This window comes from Caloenas nicobarica, chromosome 18 (genome assembly GCF_036013445.1).
Source record: "Caloenas nicobarica isolate bCalNic1 chromosome 18, bCalNic1.hap1, whole genome shotgun sequence".
Taxonomy (NCBI): Eukaryota; Metazoa; Chordata; class Aves; order Columbiformes; family Columbidae; genus Caloenas; species Caloenas nicobarica.
The window spans coordinates 12,049,870-12,070,463 of NC_088262.1; the positions used below are offsets into that span (position 1 = coordinate 12,049,870).

A 20,594-nucleotide genomic window follows, 5' to 3' on the forward strand; every position below is an offset into this window, starting at 1 on the left:
TGCAGTTTATGTTGTCACCCATTAATTGCTCATTTTGGTCTTCATTGACTATTCCTGTTATTTCAGCACAATTTTTTAATACTTCTGCTTCTAAAATTTCTAGGAATTTGTTTAGCGTTTCTTTTTCTTTCCAACTGTTTTTGTTCATGTAGCTGGGCAATGACTCATTGCTCTTCAGTTTTCTTTAAAGTTCAGAAGTTTGTCATAGGCTTTCATTTTTTTTCCTTTTTACTTGTTTTAGGAAAACTTGTTCACCTAGCCTACCACTCACTGCTCATCTTGTTTGTGGTATTTGTTCATCATTTTTTCTTGTCTCAATCAATGGGTTTGATTTTTGCTTGTTTTATTTGATGCTGTTAGACTAGGTTTTTTGATCTCTTCCTTTTAAATTATTATTATTTTATTATTTGAGGGCAGAGCTCCTTCCTCATCTCTCTCTGGCCATCAGACCCTCTCTATAGCCCTCCCTGCTCTCCTCCTTTATTAGATGCCAGCTGGTTACCTGTGTACGGACTGGAACAGGAAAATGTGGACTTCATCCAGGCCTTTGTCAGCAGGCCAGAAAAAGCAACCACGACCATTTCAAAGGCAGCTGTGCTGGCATCCGCTGACAGGGGCTGTGCTGCAGGGCTGCTGGGGGGTGCTGGCTCGGCAGAGCTGCTGCTCCCAGGTCTCCACCTGGCACTGCACCCCGGTGCTGTGGTGCTGTGTGTCCCATCTCACATTCCCTGTTTGTCTCTCTATTCCTTGGCTGTCAGGAGGAGGACCAGAAGATTCAGTTTCTTGAGAACATCTACAGCCTATACAGAACCAGCAAGAAGTACCACTTGTCCTCCCAGGGCCTAGATCTCTTCTGCAGCGTATATGAACTGGCAGAGAATATCAAGGTGAGCGGATACCTGGTGGCTCTGGGGAAAGGGGCAAGGACCCCTGGTAACTGGTACCCTGTGAGGACAGCACTTGGGGAGGGCCAGGGGCTGGTGGCACTGTGTGCTGGCAGCTGCCAGGTCCCATCCCGGCTGTGCTCTGCAGGCGCGGCTGGAAGAGGAGCCCAGGGACCAACTGCACACAGAGGTGCGGCAGATCGCCATGCTCTCCATCACCGAATTGAGGTACCTGCCCGTCCCTCCTGGGGACCCCTGCCCCAGGGTTCCATGTCCACCTGTACGAGGTCTCAAGGCACCGCTCCCAGCACCAGTGTCTGACCGGCTCCTCTCTCTTTGCAGCTCAGTGGAGACAGTGCTGGAGGGCAAAGAGAAAAGTCTCGTACAAGCCTGCTTCTCGAGTGTCTTCTTGCTTAGTCCAGAAGAGGAAAGCCACCACCTGGTCCATTACCTCTACGATAAGGTAAGTGCTGGGTGAGCTACAGGAGCCCCCAGACCCTCTGGGCTGCCCCCTGGCCACCCTGTGCTGTGATATGACCAGAGACCCAAGGCAGGGCAGGATCTCAGCTCTGCTTTCCCACCGTCATCCCTTTGTCCCCTGCCCATGAGCCTGGCCACATCCAGCACCACGGGCTGCTCTGCCCGCAGCAGATCGTTGCCGCAGGGTCTCTCCCAGGCACAGCAAAACAGCGCAGGAGTCCTCCCTTGGTACTGGAAGTTCAGATCAGTCCCTTGGGGGTGAGAGGGACAGCCGGAAACACGGCCACAACTCTTTGTCTTCCTTGCAGACCACAGATGCCATGGACACCACGCTAGTGATGTTGCTGCTCAACTGTCCCGTCTTGAGAGTCAGCAAGTTGCTGCAGAATATCTTCCAGGTTTGGCATGTGCAGAGAGTGGGCTTCACAAGGGCTGTTCCTCCCCCTTGGGGGATGGAGGTGTCCACGCTTGAGCAGACAGTCCCACCCCGTGCCGTGCAAAGAAACCCTGTTGATAGAAAGGATTTAAAAACTCTACCTCACCTCAAAATATCTCTCTCTCAAAAGAAAAGATACAAAAGCACTTTCAAAAGCTGCCTCTTCCTCCTTCTCCTTTTCCCGCTTTTCCCACCCTGATTTGGGGCTGATTCCCCCAAATGGGGACTTTCCCCTGTGCGGCTGCACACACAGAGTGGGAGCCGCCTCCTCGGCACAAAAATGCCCCAAACACCCTGAATATGGGTCTGCAAAGGGGAGTGGAGGAGAATAAAATGAACTATTCGGGGCTTCTGGGAAAGCAAAATCTCTCTGGATGTGTGCAGCTGGAAAGCAAAATGAACCACACTTTCATGCACTAAACCAAAAGCATGTTGTGGGAAAGTGCCAAAACCCCTCAAAATTAGATATTTTGCAGAAGCCATAGAAAATATTTTTGTATTATGGACAAGCAAACCACGCCCACTCTCCTTTAGCCTGAGGAAAACACGGGGTGAAACGCCGGCAGTTGGAGGGGCATCGCTGGGGATGGTCTGGTGTGGAATCTCTGGCGTGGGTCAGGTCTCCAGAGCGGATTCCCCGTCGTGTGCGGTCCCAGGTGACTCGTGTGCTGCGGGTGGTCCCGGGCGGGCCCCCTGGCGAGGTCACTCCGCACGCGTGCCCCCGTGCGCCTTTCTACTTCCGCACCCTCCCCGCGTGTCTCCCGTCCCCTCCGCGTGTCTCTCCCCCTCCCAAATGCTTTCTCTCCAAACGTGCCCCACGCGAGTTCTTTCCCCCGTGACGCCCCCCCAACCTTTGCCCCCCGCTCTCGTGTCCCCGCGCCCTCCCCTGTCCCCTCCGCACCCCCCACTCCGCACCGCCTCCCAGACACCTCCGGCCCCCCGGGGCGCTGCCTGCACCCCCAAACCGCCCATGGTCTCCCACCTGCTCTCTGTCCTACCCACGCCCCCCGCATTTCTCCGCACCCCAGTCCCGCGGCAGTTGTTCTCTTTGGGAATTTGTACTTTGAGATCGTTTTTATTTCTGTCCCTTTTCGGGGTTTTATTTCTCCCTTATTTCCTTTTCGCTGCTGCCGCCCGGCGGCCAAAAGGCGGTGCTGCCGCTCCGGGCCGCGCATGCGCAGTGGCGCCCCCGTGCCTGCACAGGCTGGGGAGTTGGGCGGGGAAAAATTTAAGGAAATAGAACAAGGGCAAGTGTAGAGTCCAGCATCTGGGCAGGAACAACCCCAGGTTCCAGTATAAGTTGGGGAGCGACCTGTTGGTGAGCAGTGTAGGGGAAAGGGGCCTGGGGGTGCTGGGGACAGCAGGGTGACCATGAGCCAGCACTGGGCCCTTGTGGCCAGGAAGGGCAACGGGACCTGGGGGGATTAGAAGGGGGGTGGTCAGTAGGGGAAGGGAGGTTCTCCTGCCCCTCTGCTCTGCCCTGGTGAGACCTCATCTGGAATATTGTATCCAGTTCTGGGCCTCTCAGGTCCAGCAGGACAGGGAACTGCTGGAGAGAGTCCAGCGCAGCCACGGAGATGCTGGAGGGAGTGGAGCATCTCCCGTGTGAGGAAAGGCTGAGGAGCTGGGGCTCTGAGCTGGAGAAGAGGAGATCTGCCAGACTGTAAAGAACAGGTTTTAGGACCAGAACTGGTTTTAGCACCACCATCCACTGCCTTCACAGTGAAATTCTGCCCTGCCACGGCTCATAGCCTCAGCACGTCATGTTGGACAATTCCACTGTGGCTGGGGAAATGGAGGCAGAGATCAAGGGTTTGCATATATCCCAGTGCACTGAAAAGTCAACTCAGACTAAATCAGGCAAACGATTTGTCTCTCTGATAGGAGCAGTGCAGCCACAGCCATAGGGAGCTCAGCTGGGGCTCACTGAGCCTCGAGAGAACTGCGGGGAGACCCCTCACATCAGCGGAAACACAGACCTTGCATCTTCAACTACCCTGCAGGTAGCCGTAACAAAAATTATTTGCTCCAGTTGTTCCAGGCTGAGAACAAACTCACGACTGCTTGACTCCAGGAGCTTAGTCTGACCAATACACTGTCTCTCAGTCAACCTGAGTTCCCACAGCAGTGGTGAAGACTTGAGAAATCTCAGCATTTTATCTCTTTGGGAAAAAAAGGTGTAACAAATGCATAAAAACTTGCTAACTTCTGTTTTAAAGGACACAAATCCTTCTCAGTCATCCTGAAACAATCCTGCTGGTCCTAGAAGACAGCAGAAGTAAGAGAGCAGATCTTAAGGACTTCTTTAAATTGAAGGAGTCCTTCGAGGCTGAGGTACATACAGGATAACGCATTTTGCTGTTGTGATTTTTCAGGGTTTTTTTAATTATTATTATTAAAACATCTAAAGAAAAATATGCTTAGCTAAACTGACGATGGGGTAAGAATCCCCTTCTCAACATGCTGAATAACACCTGGATCCCTCAGTGTTGCCAACGAATCGCAACAGGACCAGCCTCAGCAGAACCACTGCTTGGTGTCAAATAGCTGTCAATCTTATTCTGAAAGTTTTTGGTGCACCAGTGGCGCCTGTGCTTTCTCCTATATCCTCCCAAGCAATTTCACACCCTGCCCATGCTCCTTTTATTGGGATCAGCACTACTGAAGCTGCAAAATTGAATAGATACCTTCTTTCCAACTTTCTGCTATGCCTAAATTCACCACTTTATCCTACCTGGCCTCTCTCATCTCTCAGTCATACCCTAAATGCTCATGACGAATGTTTGCAATACAAAGTGATGCAATTAACTATTTGAGACACTTCCCACTGCTTTATTGAGAGGATGGAATCCATCAGAGGAGCCTTAAGAACAATACTGCCAAGACTTTGCTAAGCTGGAGCAGAATCGAGACACACTGCTGCTATAATGTACATTACACGGTGCGGCGGCTGCTCCCGTGTGGTTGCTAAAGGGAGAGGATTTCACTCTCCACTGCCATCTGCTAGGTAAGGTGACTAAAACACAGCTTAGGCAACAGACAAAAGGCATTTTCCCTTTGCTGGGAGAAACAGGCAAAGAAAACTTCCGTTTTCAAATAACAATTAATTTTTCATACTCATTTTTCAAAATTTGCCATCGATTCTTAGAGCAAAATTTATTGAAATGACTCACAGTGTCATTGTCATAGTATTGTGTGAAATATAAAATATGTATTTGCAGAACATTAGGCATTTGCATTTAAATCCCACTAGAGAGATACATGCTGATTTTACAATATAAATCCATAACCCATAAATCCATAAAGAGCAGGCAATTTTCTGTAAACGGGAGGAGTATTATATATAACACTTCATTATGTTGCCAGATGTAGACTTCTGCCTGTCTCTCAATGCAATAGCTCTGCATGAACAACAGATCATTAAATACAGGTTAGGAGGAGTTCATGATACATCTGAGTTTGAAGATTTCAATGGCTGGTGATGAAACACCACAAACCAAGCAAAACTAGAACTGACTGCAAGTCAGCCCTGTTGGGCTTTGTCGGGCTTTGTCAAGCTTCGTCGGGCTCTGTCAGGCTTTGTCGGGCTCTGTCGGGCTTTGTTGGGCTCTGTCGAAGCCTGTTGAACTCTGTTGAGCTCTGTCTTGCTCTGTCGAGCCCTGTCAGACCCTGTTGGGCTTTCTTTGGCTCTGTCAGGCTTTGTCAGGCTCTGTCTTGCTCTGTCGTGCTCTTTTGGGCTTTGTCAGCTTTCTCAGACTCTGTCAGGTTTTGTCGGGCCCTTTCAAGGTCTGTCGAGCCTTGTAGGGCTGTGTAGGTCTCTGTAGGGTTCTGTCGGGCTCTGTCGGGCTTTCTCAGGCCCTGTCGGGCTCTGATGGGCCTTGTCGGGCTCTGTTGGGCTTTGTTGGGCTTTATCGGGTCTTGCTGGTCCCCTGACTCGCCTGAAATATGAAGCATGACACTAATGGGATGGAATACTCTTATTGATCAATCTGGCTGTCAGTCAAGTTCTGCCCCATCCGTGCCCCCCTTCCTCTATTCCTTCCAAATAATGAGCATGCTAGCTATAATAAAGGTTTCTAACTGCACGAAGAAAATTGACTCATTTTCAGTCAAATCAGCACAGCCACTGCAGACAAGGACGCACAGGGTTCCACAGCTCTGCTTGTCTGGAAGAGCATCCCACTGTCGCTTCGCAGACAGACTCTGCCCCAGCGCCAGCTCTGCAGCAAGTACTTGAAATTCAGACGTGCTGAGACCTCCCTGGTTGCTCATCCAGTGGGTTCCCATGCTCTGCTGGGGACCAGCAGCTCCTCCAGCCCAGGGTAAACAAGGGTGGGCAGGACTGCTCCAGAGAGAGTCCCTGTCTGCTGGAGGGAGGGCTGAGCCCCTCACCTCACAGGCAGGCACGAGCCCTGTTCCCAGGTGAGGCTTGTCCCTGCCAAGGTCCAGAAACTGCTCCAGAAGACCGCGTTTAATCTGCCTGACCTGTCAGGGTGGGCATGGCCCCATGAAAACCTCGGGATGGACAGAGAAGTCACCTGCCACTGGCAGGACCAATTTGAACCTCAGTAGTAAAATCCAGGCACATTCACTGCTCTGCGTTGGGTCATTTGTCTCTACATGAAGCATCTCAAATAACAAATGGCCCCTTCCCGGGCCATACATCTTCTTGTTGTTTAAAGTGCCAGATGGATCTGGCAGCCCTTCCCCAGCTCCTACTGGTTTAGAATGAGCAAGAGGTGACGTCTGCCTGAAAACAACTTCCCTGATGAAAGTCAGAGCTTAACAGACATGAAGATTTCTCCCCCAGAGAGTCATATACGCTTTTCCACCACGGCAGGGGTGTTTCAGCTTCAGTAGCTCACAGAAACACTCTCGTATGTTAAGCCAGAGAGGAAGCCAGAGATGGACAGAAGGGAGCATCAGAGGGTGAAATGTCCTGTGGAAGGAGCAGACCCCAAAGTTACCATCCTCTGTAGGTTTTCCCCCACCTGGCCCATGAATACCTCTGCTTTATTTTGGGCAATGGACCTTTGTCAAATGCCTTGTTCTGGGGAAAAAATAAAATGAGTTTTTTAAAAAAAGAGATTTTTTTTTAGTGAATTATAGACTTCAGTCCCACACAGGGAACCACGGGCAGTACAGTGATCAAACATCCCTGAGGATGTATCTCAGTTTAAGTGTCTTTCCATCTGGACAGACAGAGAAGGAGCAAACTCATGCCCCGAGTTCTGAGACAGTGGGATGTGGATGGGGGGGGACACAGAAATACCTGCCCAAGACAGCAGAGGTCACAGCACACAGTGGCTGATTCTTAGCAGAGGAAAAATGGGAAAAAATGAGAGGAAGGGAAAGAAATCTGCATTTGTTTAGATTTCCTTCAGTGCTGAAGGGTCCTGGTGCTGGACACAGTGGTCAGTCCCCCTCGCTGGTGTGTGGGCATCACACGCTTCAGTTGCCGAGTAACCACCTGAGCATCTTCCAACTGCTCCTGGCAATCATTCCACACCAAATGGGCACCACCAGCTGGTGGCCACAGGCAGGACCAAGGTGAGGAAGGTCCTGGGAAAGCAGAGGCAAGAGGCACCCAGGGGCTCATCCCCTGCCCGGCTGCCTCTCCCAGGCTTGCAGAGCAGTTCCTGGGCTGACCTGGGAGAGCAGCGGTGCCAGGAGGACCTGGGCTTTCTGGGCCCTGCTGGTGGCTGAAATGATAGCCACTGAAGATGAGGAGGACCTGCCGGCCTATTTCCTCAAGCAGTACAGGCAGAACCTCCTGCCCTTGCTCAGGTGAGGGGACTCCTCCACCCACCCCCATCCCCTCCATCCTCTTCTCCTGTCTCCTCCATCCCTCCTTCCCCCACGGTGGCAAACTCCCTGATCTCCACCACTTCGGTCTCCTCTCCTACCCCCCTTCCCCAGCCCTGTTCCTCCCTGTGACCGGCCCTTGCTCTGTCAGAGGGTTCCCTTCTGGGGATGTCATGCTGCCAGGATGTGAGATGGTGTCAGGATGCTCTGCCCCATCATCCCACTCTGGACACAGTCCAGCACCCTGCCAAGGTACCAGACCCAACATGTAACCTTGATGAAAACTTCTGTGGCAGGAAACACAGGCTGACAGAGGAGGGCTCCCTGTCTCCATTTATTCGCCTACAGGAGAAGAGGAAAGAAGCCAAACAGGTGCAAAAGGCTCTGGAGGAGAAGCAAGAGGTGAAAAAGTTGGGAGGGTGCTGGGGCATGGTAGGGGGGGTTGTGGTTTTTTGGAGGGCAGCAATGGGCAGGTGACTGGCTCCAGGTGCGGGCAGCCATGTCACCCTCGCTCTGGTGCTGCCAGGCCTTCAAGGAGAAGATGGCCGACATAGCCCGCCGGTGGAGGGAACTCCATGCCAAGGAGGATCAGCTGAAAACCTACATGGAGAAATCTGTGAGGATGTTAAAGGTACGCCTGCTCCTGATCAGCTCTGCTGACATGACCCTGAGCCACAGCACCACCTTCTCCCCTCCCCTGGGGAGACAGTCTTGGGCCACCACTTTTGTCCAAGCCTCCCTTGAGCCTGGAGGGGTGAGGAACAGGACTGGCAGAGCATGGGGGTTTGTACTACAGATGTGGAAAGCCCTGATAGGGCTTGGACAGCAGAGAGCTTGTCCAGTACCAGTGTGATCTCCTGAGGGCCCCAAACATCCCCCAAGAAGGATCTCAGGCTGTCCCCACTGTTGACACCCAGGTGTCCTCCAAGGACAGATATTAGTAGGTCTGAAAATCAGAGTGCTGTCCCAGGTGCCTGTCTCCAAGACCAAAGGGTCAATGCAAGAGGGGTGACCACGTGTCGCAGGGCAGTAATTTAGGGTTCCGCTTACTGCAGAACAATATTTAGATTTCTCAAAGAGAAGTGCAACTTAAAAGAGTTTGGTGGCAGGTTCACTCGATTATTTACTGCATGGGGGAATATGCCAAGCCAAATGCTGCTGACCTTCTCTCCAGGAGCCTGTACCCTGATAACTGTTCACTCCGGAGTCTGTGTCTTGGAGCTCCAGAGGCAAACTTTCAGGCGAGGCCTGTATCCATCACAGTGCAAACTTTCAGGATTCTTCTCTCCCTCATAACAGTTTGCTCCGGCGTCTGTATTTTAGAGCTCCAGAAGCAAACTTTCAGGGAAGGCCTGTACCACGCCATGTTAAGCAGGGAGTGAAAATGTTCCCAGGGGTGCTCCAGCACCGGTCTATCCCCTGTGAGTGTATCTCCTCCCAGTGCTGTTGGGTGACCCAGCTTCATCTTCCCTTGCCTTCCTTTCCTTCTCTGTGTGTGTGTATTGGTGGGGGAAACTTCACTAGGAAGATGATAAGCTGCGAGTCCAAGCTCTGAAGAAAGCCATCAGAGAAAGAGAGAAGAAAACACAAAAGGAGATGGAGCTTTTGAGAGCTAAGAAGGAACTTGAAGCCCTGAAAAAGGAACACCAGAAGCTCAGCAACCAAGTGCAGAAGTATTCCGTTTTCAAAAAATACCTGGAGGATGTGGTGAAGATCTCACCACAGGTGAGTTTGGACATGAGAGAGACAGATCAGGGCCTCAGGGATGGCCTTATGTGGATGCTAAACCTGGAGGAGATAAGGCAAGTCCTGGGAAATCATGACACTTGGTCAAACCCAGAGACCTCAGGTGGGATGGGAGGAGGTTCCCTGCAAGGAAGGTGAGCCAGGGGGACCAGAGTGAGAGGAGGAAAACCAGAAGAGGAGGTGAAGGCTTGAGAAAACCAAAGAATAAGTGTTAGAAGGGGGAAAAGCACAGAGCTGAGGGGAATGGGGACCCCTTTCTGTTCACTATTTCATGTAACATTGATGGTTTGGGAGAAGTGCAAAGCTGCCCGAGAATGGGAGCCCAGGCAGCTGTCAGAAAAGCTGTGCCCTTTCTCAAGGATGTCCAGGCATCAGTCCGTCACTCCTGCAGTCCGGCTGCCCCACTCCCATGTCTGGGTGACTTGGCACTGGCAGCTGCAGTTCTGCTTTGTTTTCTGTCAGAGTACTTCTCACCTGGGGAGTGGTACAACATCTCCCCTTGCTTCTGGCAGTGGCAGCTCTGGGACTGGCACAATGGGATGTCATCAAATGGGGAATGTGGCCATGCTCACAAACCAGCTGGGGCAATAGGCTCGTCAAGAGGGGAAGATCTTTCAGCTGGGGGAGGTGTTGTCCCTGGTCAGGACAGGGTGCCAAACAGCACGAGACTTGCAGTCGTGATGAGGGAAGGGCAAGAGGATTACTAACCCCAGGATCCTTGTGCTGCAGTTTGAGGACATCCAGGACGTCATTTCCCGCTACAAGTTGCTGGCGAGGATGCACAAGGACCTGCAGCAGTCACAAGAGAAGAACAAGGAAATGTGTAAGCAAACCAAGGTGCTCCTGGACCAGTACAGGGCAGAGAAAGAAGATGAGATCCTGCAGTACCAAAATGAGCTGGAGCAGCTCCAACAATGTTTTGGGCAGGCTCAAAGTGATGTCCGCTTCTGGGTGAGGAACTGCGGGATGGGCATGGGAAGATCTCCAAGGCCTGGCTGTGTTAAGACCAGCTGATGGCTTTTCCCTAAGCCATAGGGTCATGGCAAGGCCCAGTAGCAGACTTTGTGATTGGAGGAGATGCCTAATTTCATCCCTCCAAGGGGCTGCAGAATGATGAATGACAGACCAGGTCTGGAGCAGCTTATGTCAGGGGTTAAAATAAGGCCCTCACAAAACCACCGGGATCTTTCACTTCTTGTTTGAACTCACAGTCAAAAGAGGTCCGCTACCCAGGCTTTGGGGAGGTTTGCCTCGGCACAAAATCCAAGCATGCTCCATCACATGCCCATTGGGTTTGTCTAGCCTGGTCAGACTCATTTCCATTCACCATTCCTTGCAGCATCATCCCTGTAATGGGGCTTCAGTGTGGAACATCTCGTGCTCTCCACTGTTCATGGCTTGGGCCTCAGAGTGAAGCTGGTTTTGCTGATTTTTTATGATTTGTTTTCATCCTTTGCACAGCATCTGCACACCAGGGCTCACGCCTTCTCCTCCGTCCTTACCAGTCCAAAAGTGACCAGACTGGTGGTCAACTGGGCTATAACAAGGCACATCAAGGTGTAGAAATGCCCTCAGCTCTGCTGGCCTCTGCTCCCTTTGCATCACTCTGAGGGGGCCTTGCCAAATTCCCTTACTCCGAGCTCCAGGAGTTGGGTCCCACCAAGCAAAGCTGGAAAGCACCCGGTCTGGGCGGGTGGCGGTGGGATGTGCTGCCCCCAGGGTGTCGGGTATCTGGAGGACCCACCAGAATGAGGAGTGCAGGAGCTGGCAGAGAGATGGGGATGCTCCTGGGGCAAGGAGCAGCTGTGGTGGTTCCTGGATCTGCTTCCACCACACCAAGCTGAACCACCTCCAGCACAGCCCTGGGTAAGGACAGGTTCTTCCTAGCAAAACAAATTAGTGTGGAAGCCAGGGTCTCCAGCACTGAAGCAGCATCTTTGCTGGGACATATCACCATGCTATGTGTCTCTTCTCCTTCTTTCTCCTCCTCCTTCTCCTCCTCCCCTCCTCAGACAACTCGCTGGGCCGACATCCAGAACACGAATGCCAAGAATGCCCTGATGCTGACAACTATGAAGATGGCCATACACAACCTCTTCCAGTGCGTGAACACGCAGCTGAAAGCAAAAGTGAATGTGCCGGAGGATGACAGCCACAGACACCTGGACATGGTAGAGCCAAGCCAGACCCCTCTCCCTGCCCAGAAAGAGGAGCAGTAATGAGCCCCAGCTGCCCAACGGGAGGGGAAAGCCCAGAGAATTCAAAGTGCCCAACAGACACCTTCCTATCCACCTGGGCTGTCTCTTGGGCATGGGGAAGGGGCAGAGGACACCAGGCAAACCTGTCTCGTCCCAGGAGGCAGAGCAGTGGGTGGGTGCCTGTTGCGAGCTGGGCAGGCTGGGGCAGGGGGTGCAGATCAACCCATGGCTATGGTCTGGCTTCATTCACCCCTGCCCTGAACTCTGACTCGCCTGTAAAAGCCCATTCTGGTGGTGCAGATCCAGCAAGGCAAATGCCTTTATCCTCCTGCTCACTTTGGTTGGTGAAATTCGCACTCCAAAAGGGCCAACAGGCTCCCTTCTGCTCTGCTTCCCACCCCTGCTCTGACCTCTACCATCCCTCTTCCCTACCTTAGATTCAGCAATCTATCCTAGACCTCAAAGACGTCATTACAGAGGTGAAACGGAAGGACATGGAGAGCCACCGGCGAGCATCTAAGCAAGAGCTCTAAGGGCAAGAGGAGGACAGGGAGCCCTATGGATGTTGTGGACTCCACTCTGGGTTACATCAGCAAAGTTTCAAAACCTTTCTAGCTCTTTTGTCCTGCCCGGTTGCTGAGTCCCTTTCATACTATTAAAAATAACCAAAGATTTTAAAGTGTCTCTCAGTTTCCTGGGAGGATTGGAAACATCAGAGCATCTTCACCCCACAGGCCATGGGGTGCCTTCTCTGGTAGGTGGGATTCTGGTTGCAGGAGACAGTGTCCCAGCAAAGCACGCAAGATAGGGAGAGCAGGCTGGGACAGGAGTATAGTTTCAAATAAGGATTAGTACTAGTGTTCACATTCGGACCTTCCACCCAGACTAAGCTCTGAGATGTTTAAGAGGGACATCACAGCAGGGTGGGGGATGGTGCTTTGGAAGAGCTTCAGAGATTTTCCACCACCACACCCAGCACATCTACAGATGTGGATTTTGCTGCACAGCCATATGCTATGTACTAAAACTCACCTTCCCACTCAAGATGTTAGGGAAAGTGTGGAGAATGGATATAGGTGAAGGATGAACCATCCAGGGTGGTCGCACCAAGCATTTGGCTGTTCATCATGAGTGCTGACATGATGAATGCAAAACAAGAGGCCTAAAAATGGCTCTGGAGCCACACTGTGGAGTTCAGGCTGGGCTCAGAGTCTGTTAGGGAGGACATTTGAATGGACCAAAGACCCAATGACATAAGCTTACAGATTTTTGCATCAAAGAGACCATTGATCATATACTCTTGCTCCCTTCTCTCCAGTAGTTTCTCCTGTCCTGAGCCCAGTGAGGTGGATTCAGCTAATGCATCCTCCAGGAAAGTCTGAGTCCAGTTGGTCTGTGTTTGTTGGTCTGTGTTTATGCCTGGAGGTTGCTCAGGCAGCTGATCCCTTTGAGAGTGAGGAAGACACAGATTAATCCTCTCCCTTCCCCAAATCTGTGCTTTCATGAGTGACAAGGAAAAGAGATGTACGCCAGGGCTGGTGCTGCTGCTCGTTAGGGCAGCAGAGGAACGATGAGTTTGGGGTGGGAACACTTGGTGCAGAGTGAACAGAGGACATTCCCTCTGTGCCTTTGCAGTTGCTTTCTCTACAGGCTTGAATTTATAGGAATAAAGTCAATTAGAAACATGGTAATTTGGGTCAGGTCTCAGCAAGAACTCATCCTGGAAACCCCATTTCCCTCAAGCCTCTTGAGCTCAGCCCCATGTTGGGCCACTGAAGCTCAGTGAGGTACCACCCATCAGCAGAAAAATGACCCTGTGCAGCATCCTCAGTGTGATGCCAGTGCAGAAGAAAACACAATACTGAAAATCTTTGTTGCAGAGGCAAGGGCAGTAATTGTTTCTCAGCTGCTATATGTGGAAGAGGAACTCATTTCTTTCTGAAACCTTGACATGTAAATGCAGTGTGGGCCATAACATGTCCCATGTTCTTCTGAATAGATCCCCAGAGCAGTGGGAGGTGAGTGACAGTTTGCATTTCAGCTGGCAAGGAAAAGTAAAAGCTGATGCAACTTTCTGCAGCCACCATGTGCCTACACTTTAAGGATTACATTGTATTCATTCTGCAAAGCGGGGATAATAACTGTCATGGAGTGGCAGAGTGGGCTGTTCCTCAAGGGAAGGAGCTAAGGTGACAGAAAAGCAGGCAGGAGGATGTCCCCACCGATGGGATGCAGCCCCGTTGCACATGAGCAAAAGCAGCGAGGTGCAGCTGATCTCTCTAGTGACCAGTAATAGAACCCGAGGGAATGGCACCAACATGTGCCAGTGGAGGGTCAGGTTGGCCATGAGGAAAAGGTTCTTCACCCAGAGGTGCTGGACACTGGAACAGGCTCCCCAGGGAGGTGTCACAGCCCCAAGAGTGAAAATATTCAAGAAGTGACTGGACAACGCCCTCAGACACATGGCGTGAATTTTGGAGTTGTCCCATGCAGGGACAGGAGTTGGACTCAACCCCTGTGGGTCCCTTCCAGCTCAGGACATTCTATGATTCTATGTTTCCACGGCTGTGTCCAGTGATTTCTATGCCGGTCTGCAGGCATGAGGCAGGTCTCAAGGGACTGGGCCTCACGAGGAGCATGTCACCTCCTTGGGGACAGCAGCTCTCTGTGCCAGGGCTGGGTCTGAAAGCCTTTGCTCCCCAGCCAGCAGCATCTTCAGACGCCATCCTTGCTCTTCTGTCAGACCAAATACACAGCAGCAGAAAAGAGGAAAAAACAAGCGGGAGGGAGTGAACTTTGCTGCAGTCCTCAGGGGTCCCAGAGGTTGGTAAATGTCTCATAGAAGCACTGGTGATGAAACCAAGAGCTGCTGCCTGCACTGGAAAAGTCAACTCATGACTCATCTGAGCAGAAAAAATGTGCGTTTGTGCCCTTGCATCTCGTCTCGGCACTGACATATTCAAAGGGACTGGGAGCATTTACACCCATCCTGAGAGGTGACTCAGCTGCCCCCCCTCCTTCCACCCACAGCTACCCCCTCGTTTTGGTGCATCTCACGGGTGGCAGCTGACGGGAGCTAATGGGAGCTACTGAGAGGGGCAGCTCTGCCCAGTCCCTGAGGAAGACAGGGGCTGCAGCTCTGAGCCTGACGCTCTGTGGGTGATGGCCTGAGGGCATGGCTGTCTGCAGGCTGGGCTTATGGAGAGGACACACTGGTGGGTCAGGTTTCCTGAAGTCCTCTGGATACTGAGCGCTGGCCATTTCGAAGACTTGCCTCTTATCTGGATGCCTGAGCTGAGCTCTTCTGAGGAACCTTCAGAAAGACAATGAGATACGTTGGTCCAACCAGGCAGGAGCTGTGTTGATCCTGAAGTCCTGCTCCAGAGAGGGGACTACCACGGTTGCCAGGGTTTCCTGGACCATCCACCATGCACCCCTTCTCCTGCCTGGTGGAGCCATCCTCCTGGCCCAGGGACCTCAGCACCAGCAGAGGAGATGGCAGGATCTGCTGCCCAAGCACAGGGTGCTGAGCACCGCAAAGATGCAGCTCCTACCAGCTCTATTCGCTTTCTTGGGCAAAGAGAAACCATGTGACTCATGATGCCATTGGATATGGAAAAAAGACTAAAATTACCTAATCAGGTACCAGGGTTTCAGTTCTGTGATGCTGTGTATAACAATTTGTTTCTGTTAATAGCCTGCCTTCTCCTTGGGGAGTTGCAGAGTTTGAATTTGTTTGCATGGTGTTTTTTGGGCTTGGGTGGGGGGGTTTTTTTGCAAGATTTCTTTTTCTTGGCACAGAGAAGAGGTGATTAAAGTATTAGCTAAATCTGCAGTCTGTTTTGCCTCTTGTTGATGGAAAATCCCCAGCATATTAAGAGGTTGTTATTGGGTTAGTCTGGACCCTTCAACATTTCCTGCGAGCAGCCTGCTATTCCACGGGTGTGGGCGCGAGACAGCAAGGCCGGTGCTCGCTGCTGCGCTGTGCTCTGCCCCAGCACTTCGGTGGGGTTCCCCCTGGAGGGGCTCATGCCTCAGAGCAGCCCGAGGGGCAGGGACACGCTCTGACCCAGCACGGCTGTACGGAAGGGCACTGTCAGCTCCAGATCCTGTAGGATGGTTCCACCTGGAGACCTGCTAGCTCCGCTCTTGGACACGCTGCAAGAAGGCACGGGGACAACCCTGGGCCAGCACCAACCGCTGTCTTCAGCAGTGACTTGAGGAGACATTGCTGGCTTGTTCACACTATGATCAGCACTTATCCAGGGCTCAGCATGCCAAGAACTATCGGATGGCAGATGGCAAAGACACGGAAGTCATTAAACTCAAATTAGAGCATTGTTTTTGCACATGCAGTTTCCAGCCACCTGATCCAAAGGAGGATGTGAGTGCCAGAGCTGCCTGGTCCCTCTCAGCAGTGGCTGGCATGAAAGCATGTTGCACGTGTGAGCGACTGCAGGTTTCCCTGGTCCTACACAACAATGAGACCCAGTAACGCACAGACTCCATCCTACTTCTCTGCTCCTGCTCAGCCCATCTCCCTCCTCCTTGTCTTCTCCAGTATGTCCACCACAAGGTGCTTCTCATATGTTCTTTAATCACCCATCCTAAGGACAGGAAACACCAAAACCCACCAGACCCTACAGTTTGCAGGCCTGGCTGTCCTGCTGCTCCACCTGAGAGCACCTGGGGGTGGGATACAGGTGGGGAAGAGTCAAGGGGCCAAGATAAGAGATGGTACAGCCCCCTTCAGTGCTCCATTAGGCAAAGTGTTACATATAGAAGACATTGGATGTTCCACAACTCCTCTATAAATGGCAGCGTTGAGGCTTGGTGAGGACAGAAGGCTGCTATCAGTGAACAAATATATCAAGAGTTCAGGGCTCCGAGCATTAAAGATTAACCCAGGGAGGCAGTTTCTTGCCTTTCCAAAGATTTTTCAGCCTGGTCTAAAAGAGAAACATTAGGTCAAGAGCCAGAAATGGAAGGGCTGAATATTTTGCTGCTCTGTACTCTTGCAATACCAGGGAACTCCAAAGGATCTTATTTCTGTTCCACTTCAACCACCCTGCTGTGACACAGCCTGAGACATCTCTCTGCAAAGGTCAGAGGTGCAGAAATTATCCACGAACCAAGCTTCCAATAGACATTTATTTGTTTGGGTTGAAATCAATGCACATGAACAGTGTCGCTCCTGTGTGCTGCGCAACTTTGCCATCAGTTCAAATAGAGGCTGGACAGCATTGTATGAGGACAGCAGCCTGACTCCTTCTCCACAACCAGCCACACAAACACAGCCAGGAAACAGAACAGAACAGGTCAGGACGTTGCCCGTCTCCCCATGGCCATCCTCCCTGCCTGCCCAAGCACTGGAGAAAAGGAGGCTCAGAGGAGACCTTATCACTCTCTACCTGAAAGGAGGCTGTAGCATGGAGGGTGGTGGTCCCTTCTCCCAAGTAGCAAGTGACAGGAGGAGTGGAAACAGCCTCAAGTTGCCCCAGGTGAGGTTGAGGCTGGATCCGGGGAACAATTTCTTCCCCAAAGGGCTGTGGGGCACTGGAACAGGCTGCCCAGGGCAGTGCTGGAGTCACCATCCCTGGAGGGGTTGGACAGACGGACATGAGGTTCTCAGGACATGGGGCAGTGCCAGGGATGGGTTATGGTTGGACTCGATGATCTTGAGGGTTTCTTCCAACTAAAATGATTCTAAGTCTGGCTCTTAGGGCCTTGTGGGGTGGAGGTAGGGATGAATTAGAGGAGCAAGTTTTGAAACAAGGGCCCTTCCTTGCCTTTGGCTCCTTCTCAGTCCAACCATACAAACTATTTTAGTTAATCATCCCTCCCAAGACCCTGGGGAAGGCAGGGACAGTGAGGGGGAGTGGGACTTGCAGGTCTCGAGCCTTTGGTCTATGTGAATCCAAGCAAACACCTGCACTGCACCATGTGTGTGACTGCAGAGACACCAGACACAGGAGACACTGGACAGTTTCTGGAAGAGCAAGGAGTGAGTGGCCCAACCTGTCCTATAACTCCAGGATGGATGCTACTGATGACAGCCTGTCACCCCTGCTTGGACAGCAGCCTCAACTGTGTACTGCACCTCACTCTGTTACACAGGGTTGGCAAAGAAGAGAGGAGCTTTATTTGCCCCTGTGATCTACAGGTTGCTCCCTCCAGCCCATGCTGAAGCCTCTCCCAAGCAAGGAGAGCACCAGGAACTGGCAGGTGGTGGTTGTAGGATGCTGTAGGACATTAATAATAAGCAGCACAAAGCAGGCTTCAGACTGAGACCATTGAAGTCGACTCAGAGGTGACAAGAACCAAAGCATGGTCAATTTTGCTAGAGATGACCAGGTGTCATGTCAGCCCATTTGAGCCCTGCACCCTGGTCTGTGAGCATGCAGAGGGACTGGTTTAGTTTGTGGACCTTTCTGGCTGCTGGTAAGAGCCACGTGGGGAGGAGATTGCTCAGGAAGGATGAGTGGAAACCCCTTTGCAAAGGTTAGAGAACAGGTTCCCACACACTGGGTTGCTGTGCTGATAAAGAAATGCAGAAAGGACTTGGACCTGCTTATGATATTGCACTAGGAAGGATCCCACCTGCATTGTGTTTTATAAGGATGAATGTGCTATTAGGTACAGTGGAAAGAGTCAAATGGGTTGTGACCATCTCACTGACATATGCATGTCAGACAGTGACCCAGGCAGGAACACCATCTCAAGACCCTACAGCAACTGCAGCAAGACTGAGCTGGAGGAATCAGCATTTTGGCCAGAAGGCAGCCAGAGCTCTTGAGCAGCCACCCAGATGGGAGACCACCCCAGGACACCCAGTGAAGCCATAGCAGCCTACAGGGCAGAAGACGTGAGAGGGCTTCACACCCAGCGAGAGAGTCCCTGTTCTGTTGTGGTGGTCTGGCTGTGCCACCTCAACATGGGTGGATGCTCAGAAGGGACAACAGGAACTGAGACAGTGGGTGACCTCAGGGTGCCATGAGTCTTTGCACAGGGCTTTATGTCCAGCTCATGGCACCAAGCCCAGCGGCGCTGGCTGGGGCACTGCAGGGCAGGACCGAGTGCCCTCTTGGCAATGAGAGTGTCTCTTGCCCGCTGTCTCCAGCTTCCCCTGCCACTTTTTGAGTCTCCTGTTCAGTTTTCATTTCCTTCTGCATGTTATCCTGTTCCTCTGAATTTTTTTTCCTTTTCTCTTTTGCTCTAATTTCCTCCTTTTTCTTGGAGCTGAAAACTAAATCCAGTGAGGTGGGGACAGCAGCTCATCTGTCTGTAGTAAACCACACGAGGTCTCTGCTCAGGTGGTAACTTCACAAGAATTAGCCCTTCATTCAGCCGGCTCTGGGCACTGCCCTTCACGCCTTGCTCAGCACCTCGCAATAAAAGCGATGCAAACACAACGAAACCCAGACCAGACATATTCCCCACCAAGAATCCTCTAGAATCATCCCATAGAGACTTACAAGGTGGTACAAGGCTAAGGATGAGACATCATCTGTGGCCTCAGCATGTCTTGAATGGTGGAGCACAATGTTCTCCAAACATCAGCTCCCTGTGCTTTTTTTATTACATTGGTCCTCTTTGTCATGGATTCGCTTGCAGCTGCTGCACACACCTCTTCCAAGCTGAGCTCGGGTGGAATTCGGTGATCGTTGATGTCATGGGGGTGATGACTGTTGATGTGGCACCGAGGACACATGCCATCATTCAAGCTCGCACCAGCCTTCTTGGGAAGTCTCTTTGACGGTGGTGCTGCAGTGGGAAGCATGAACAATGACGGGAAGTTGAACCTCTTGGAGGAGAGCAGATTGTGGACTCTGGCTGGAGACCTGGGAGGAAAGGCAAGAGATAGGAAACCATGGGTTGCAACCAAGGGATTGCCTTGAGGCCTCCCTCCTCCAATGGCTAGAGAGCCAGCCCTGCTTTATGGAGCGCCTAATGCCAATGAGACTAACTCTTGTCTGTCAGGCCACCTGCCACAGTGGAAGTCTCTAGCAATATTACAGATTAGATGTATCTTCCCACAGAGATTACAACCCACTGGACCTCCATTACCATCATCTTCCTCTTCCACAGTGCTTGTCACACATGCTGTCAGTCGGGACCTAGTGCTCAAGTTTGGCCATGCTCATCAACGGCTGGGCAAAGCCCAGGCATGGAGGAAGGTGGGAGCTCAGTGGGAGGGTGGTATCATCTCCTTGCCAGCTGCCCTGTGATGAGCTGTGAGGTCTGGACTCAGATTTGTGGTGCTGGAAAGCAGAATTTCACTTCAGCTGTATGAAAGCACATCCTTACAGATACGACTTAATCTCAGCTGGGACTTGCTTCACCTGTGGCCTCATCACACTCTGGCAGGAGTGAGCTCATCTCACCAGTTCAATCTTTGCTCCATCCTACACCAAGCTGTTCAGGCCTTGCTTGACTTGTCTGCACCCCACAGACACCCATTTTGGCAGAGTGTGCTGTGGAGCAATGTCATGCATGGGCATAAGCTTGAGCCAGGCAGAGCTGGTCCAGTGGGGATCCATCCATCCATCCATCCATCCACCTGTGAGCCCAGTCGCTTCAGCCTCCCCCTGGGACAGCGTGGCTGTTAGTGGGGCACTGGCAAGAAGCACCTCTCTATGGGTCTGCTGCTCCCTGAGACTTCTACAAAGTGACAACCTTTAGAATGAGTTTATGTCCTGAACCACTGGCAAGCGGACGGGGATGTCTGGTTGCCCCTCGACAGCCAGAGGATAGTCCTGTACAACTGACACTGCCTGGGTCTTAGTAAACCCTGTTTTAAAAGTAATGGGTGTATCACTTTACGGTTGGGCACCTGTGGCTGCAGCAGATGCCAGTGATTTAACTGCAACCTGCTGAAGAGGAGCAGGCAGGAGAAGGCACAAGAAGGCATGTGAAGACCCTCAAGGACAGAAAGGCCGGATGGTTTCTTAGGTTTTCAGAGAAGACATTACAAGAAGACAAAGTCATCAGTGGTGTAACTCCACGAGTACCAGGTGTGCACAGCAGTGCTGCCTTTGACCAACA

The 20,594-nt window shown here is 51.9% G+C and overlaps 1 protein-coding gene across 1 annotated transcript; it reads left to right on the plus strand.

Annotated features, from left to right (window-relative positions):
- Positions 1–7,312: 7,312 nt before the first annotated feature.
- On the plus strand, positions 7,313–12,164 carry CCDC42 (coiled-coil domain containing 42). Its single transcript, XM_065647639.1, is given in 9 exon segments — positions 7,313–7,350; positions 7,432–7,587; positions 7,902–8,007; positions 8,132–8,236; positions 9,130–9,330; positions 10,081–10,302; positions 11,364–11,522; positions 11,987–12,037; positions 12,039–12,164. Coding segments are annotated over 9 exon segments (1,164 nt in total).
- The last annotated feature ends 8,430 nt before the right edge of the window (positions 12,165–20,594 follow it).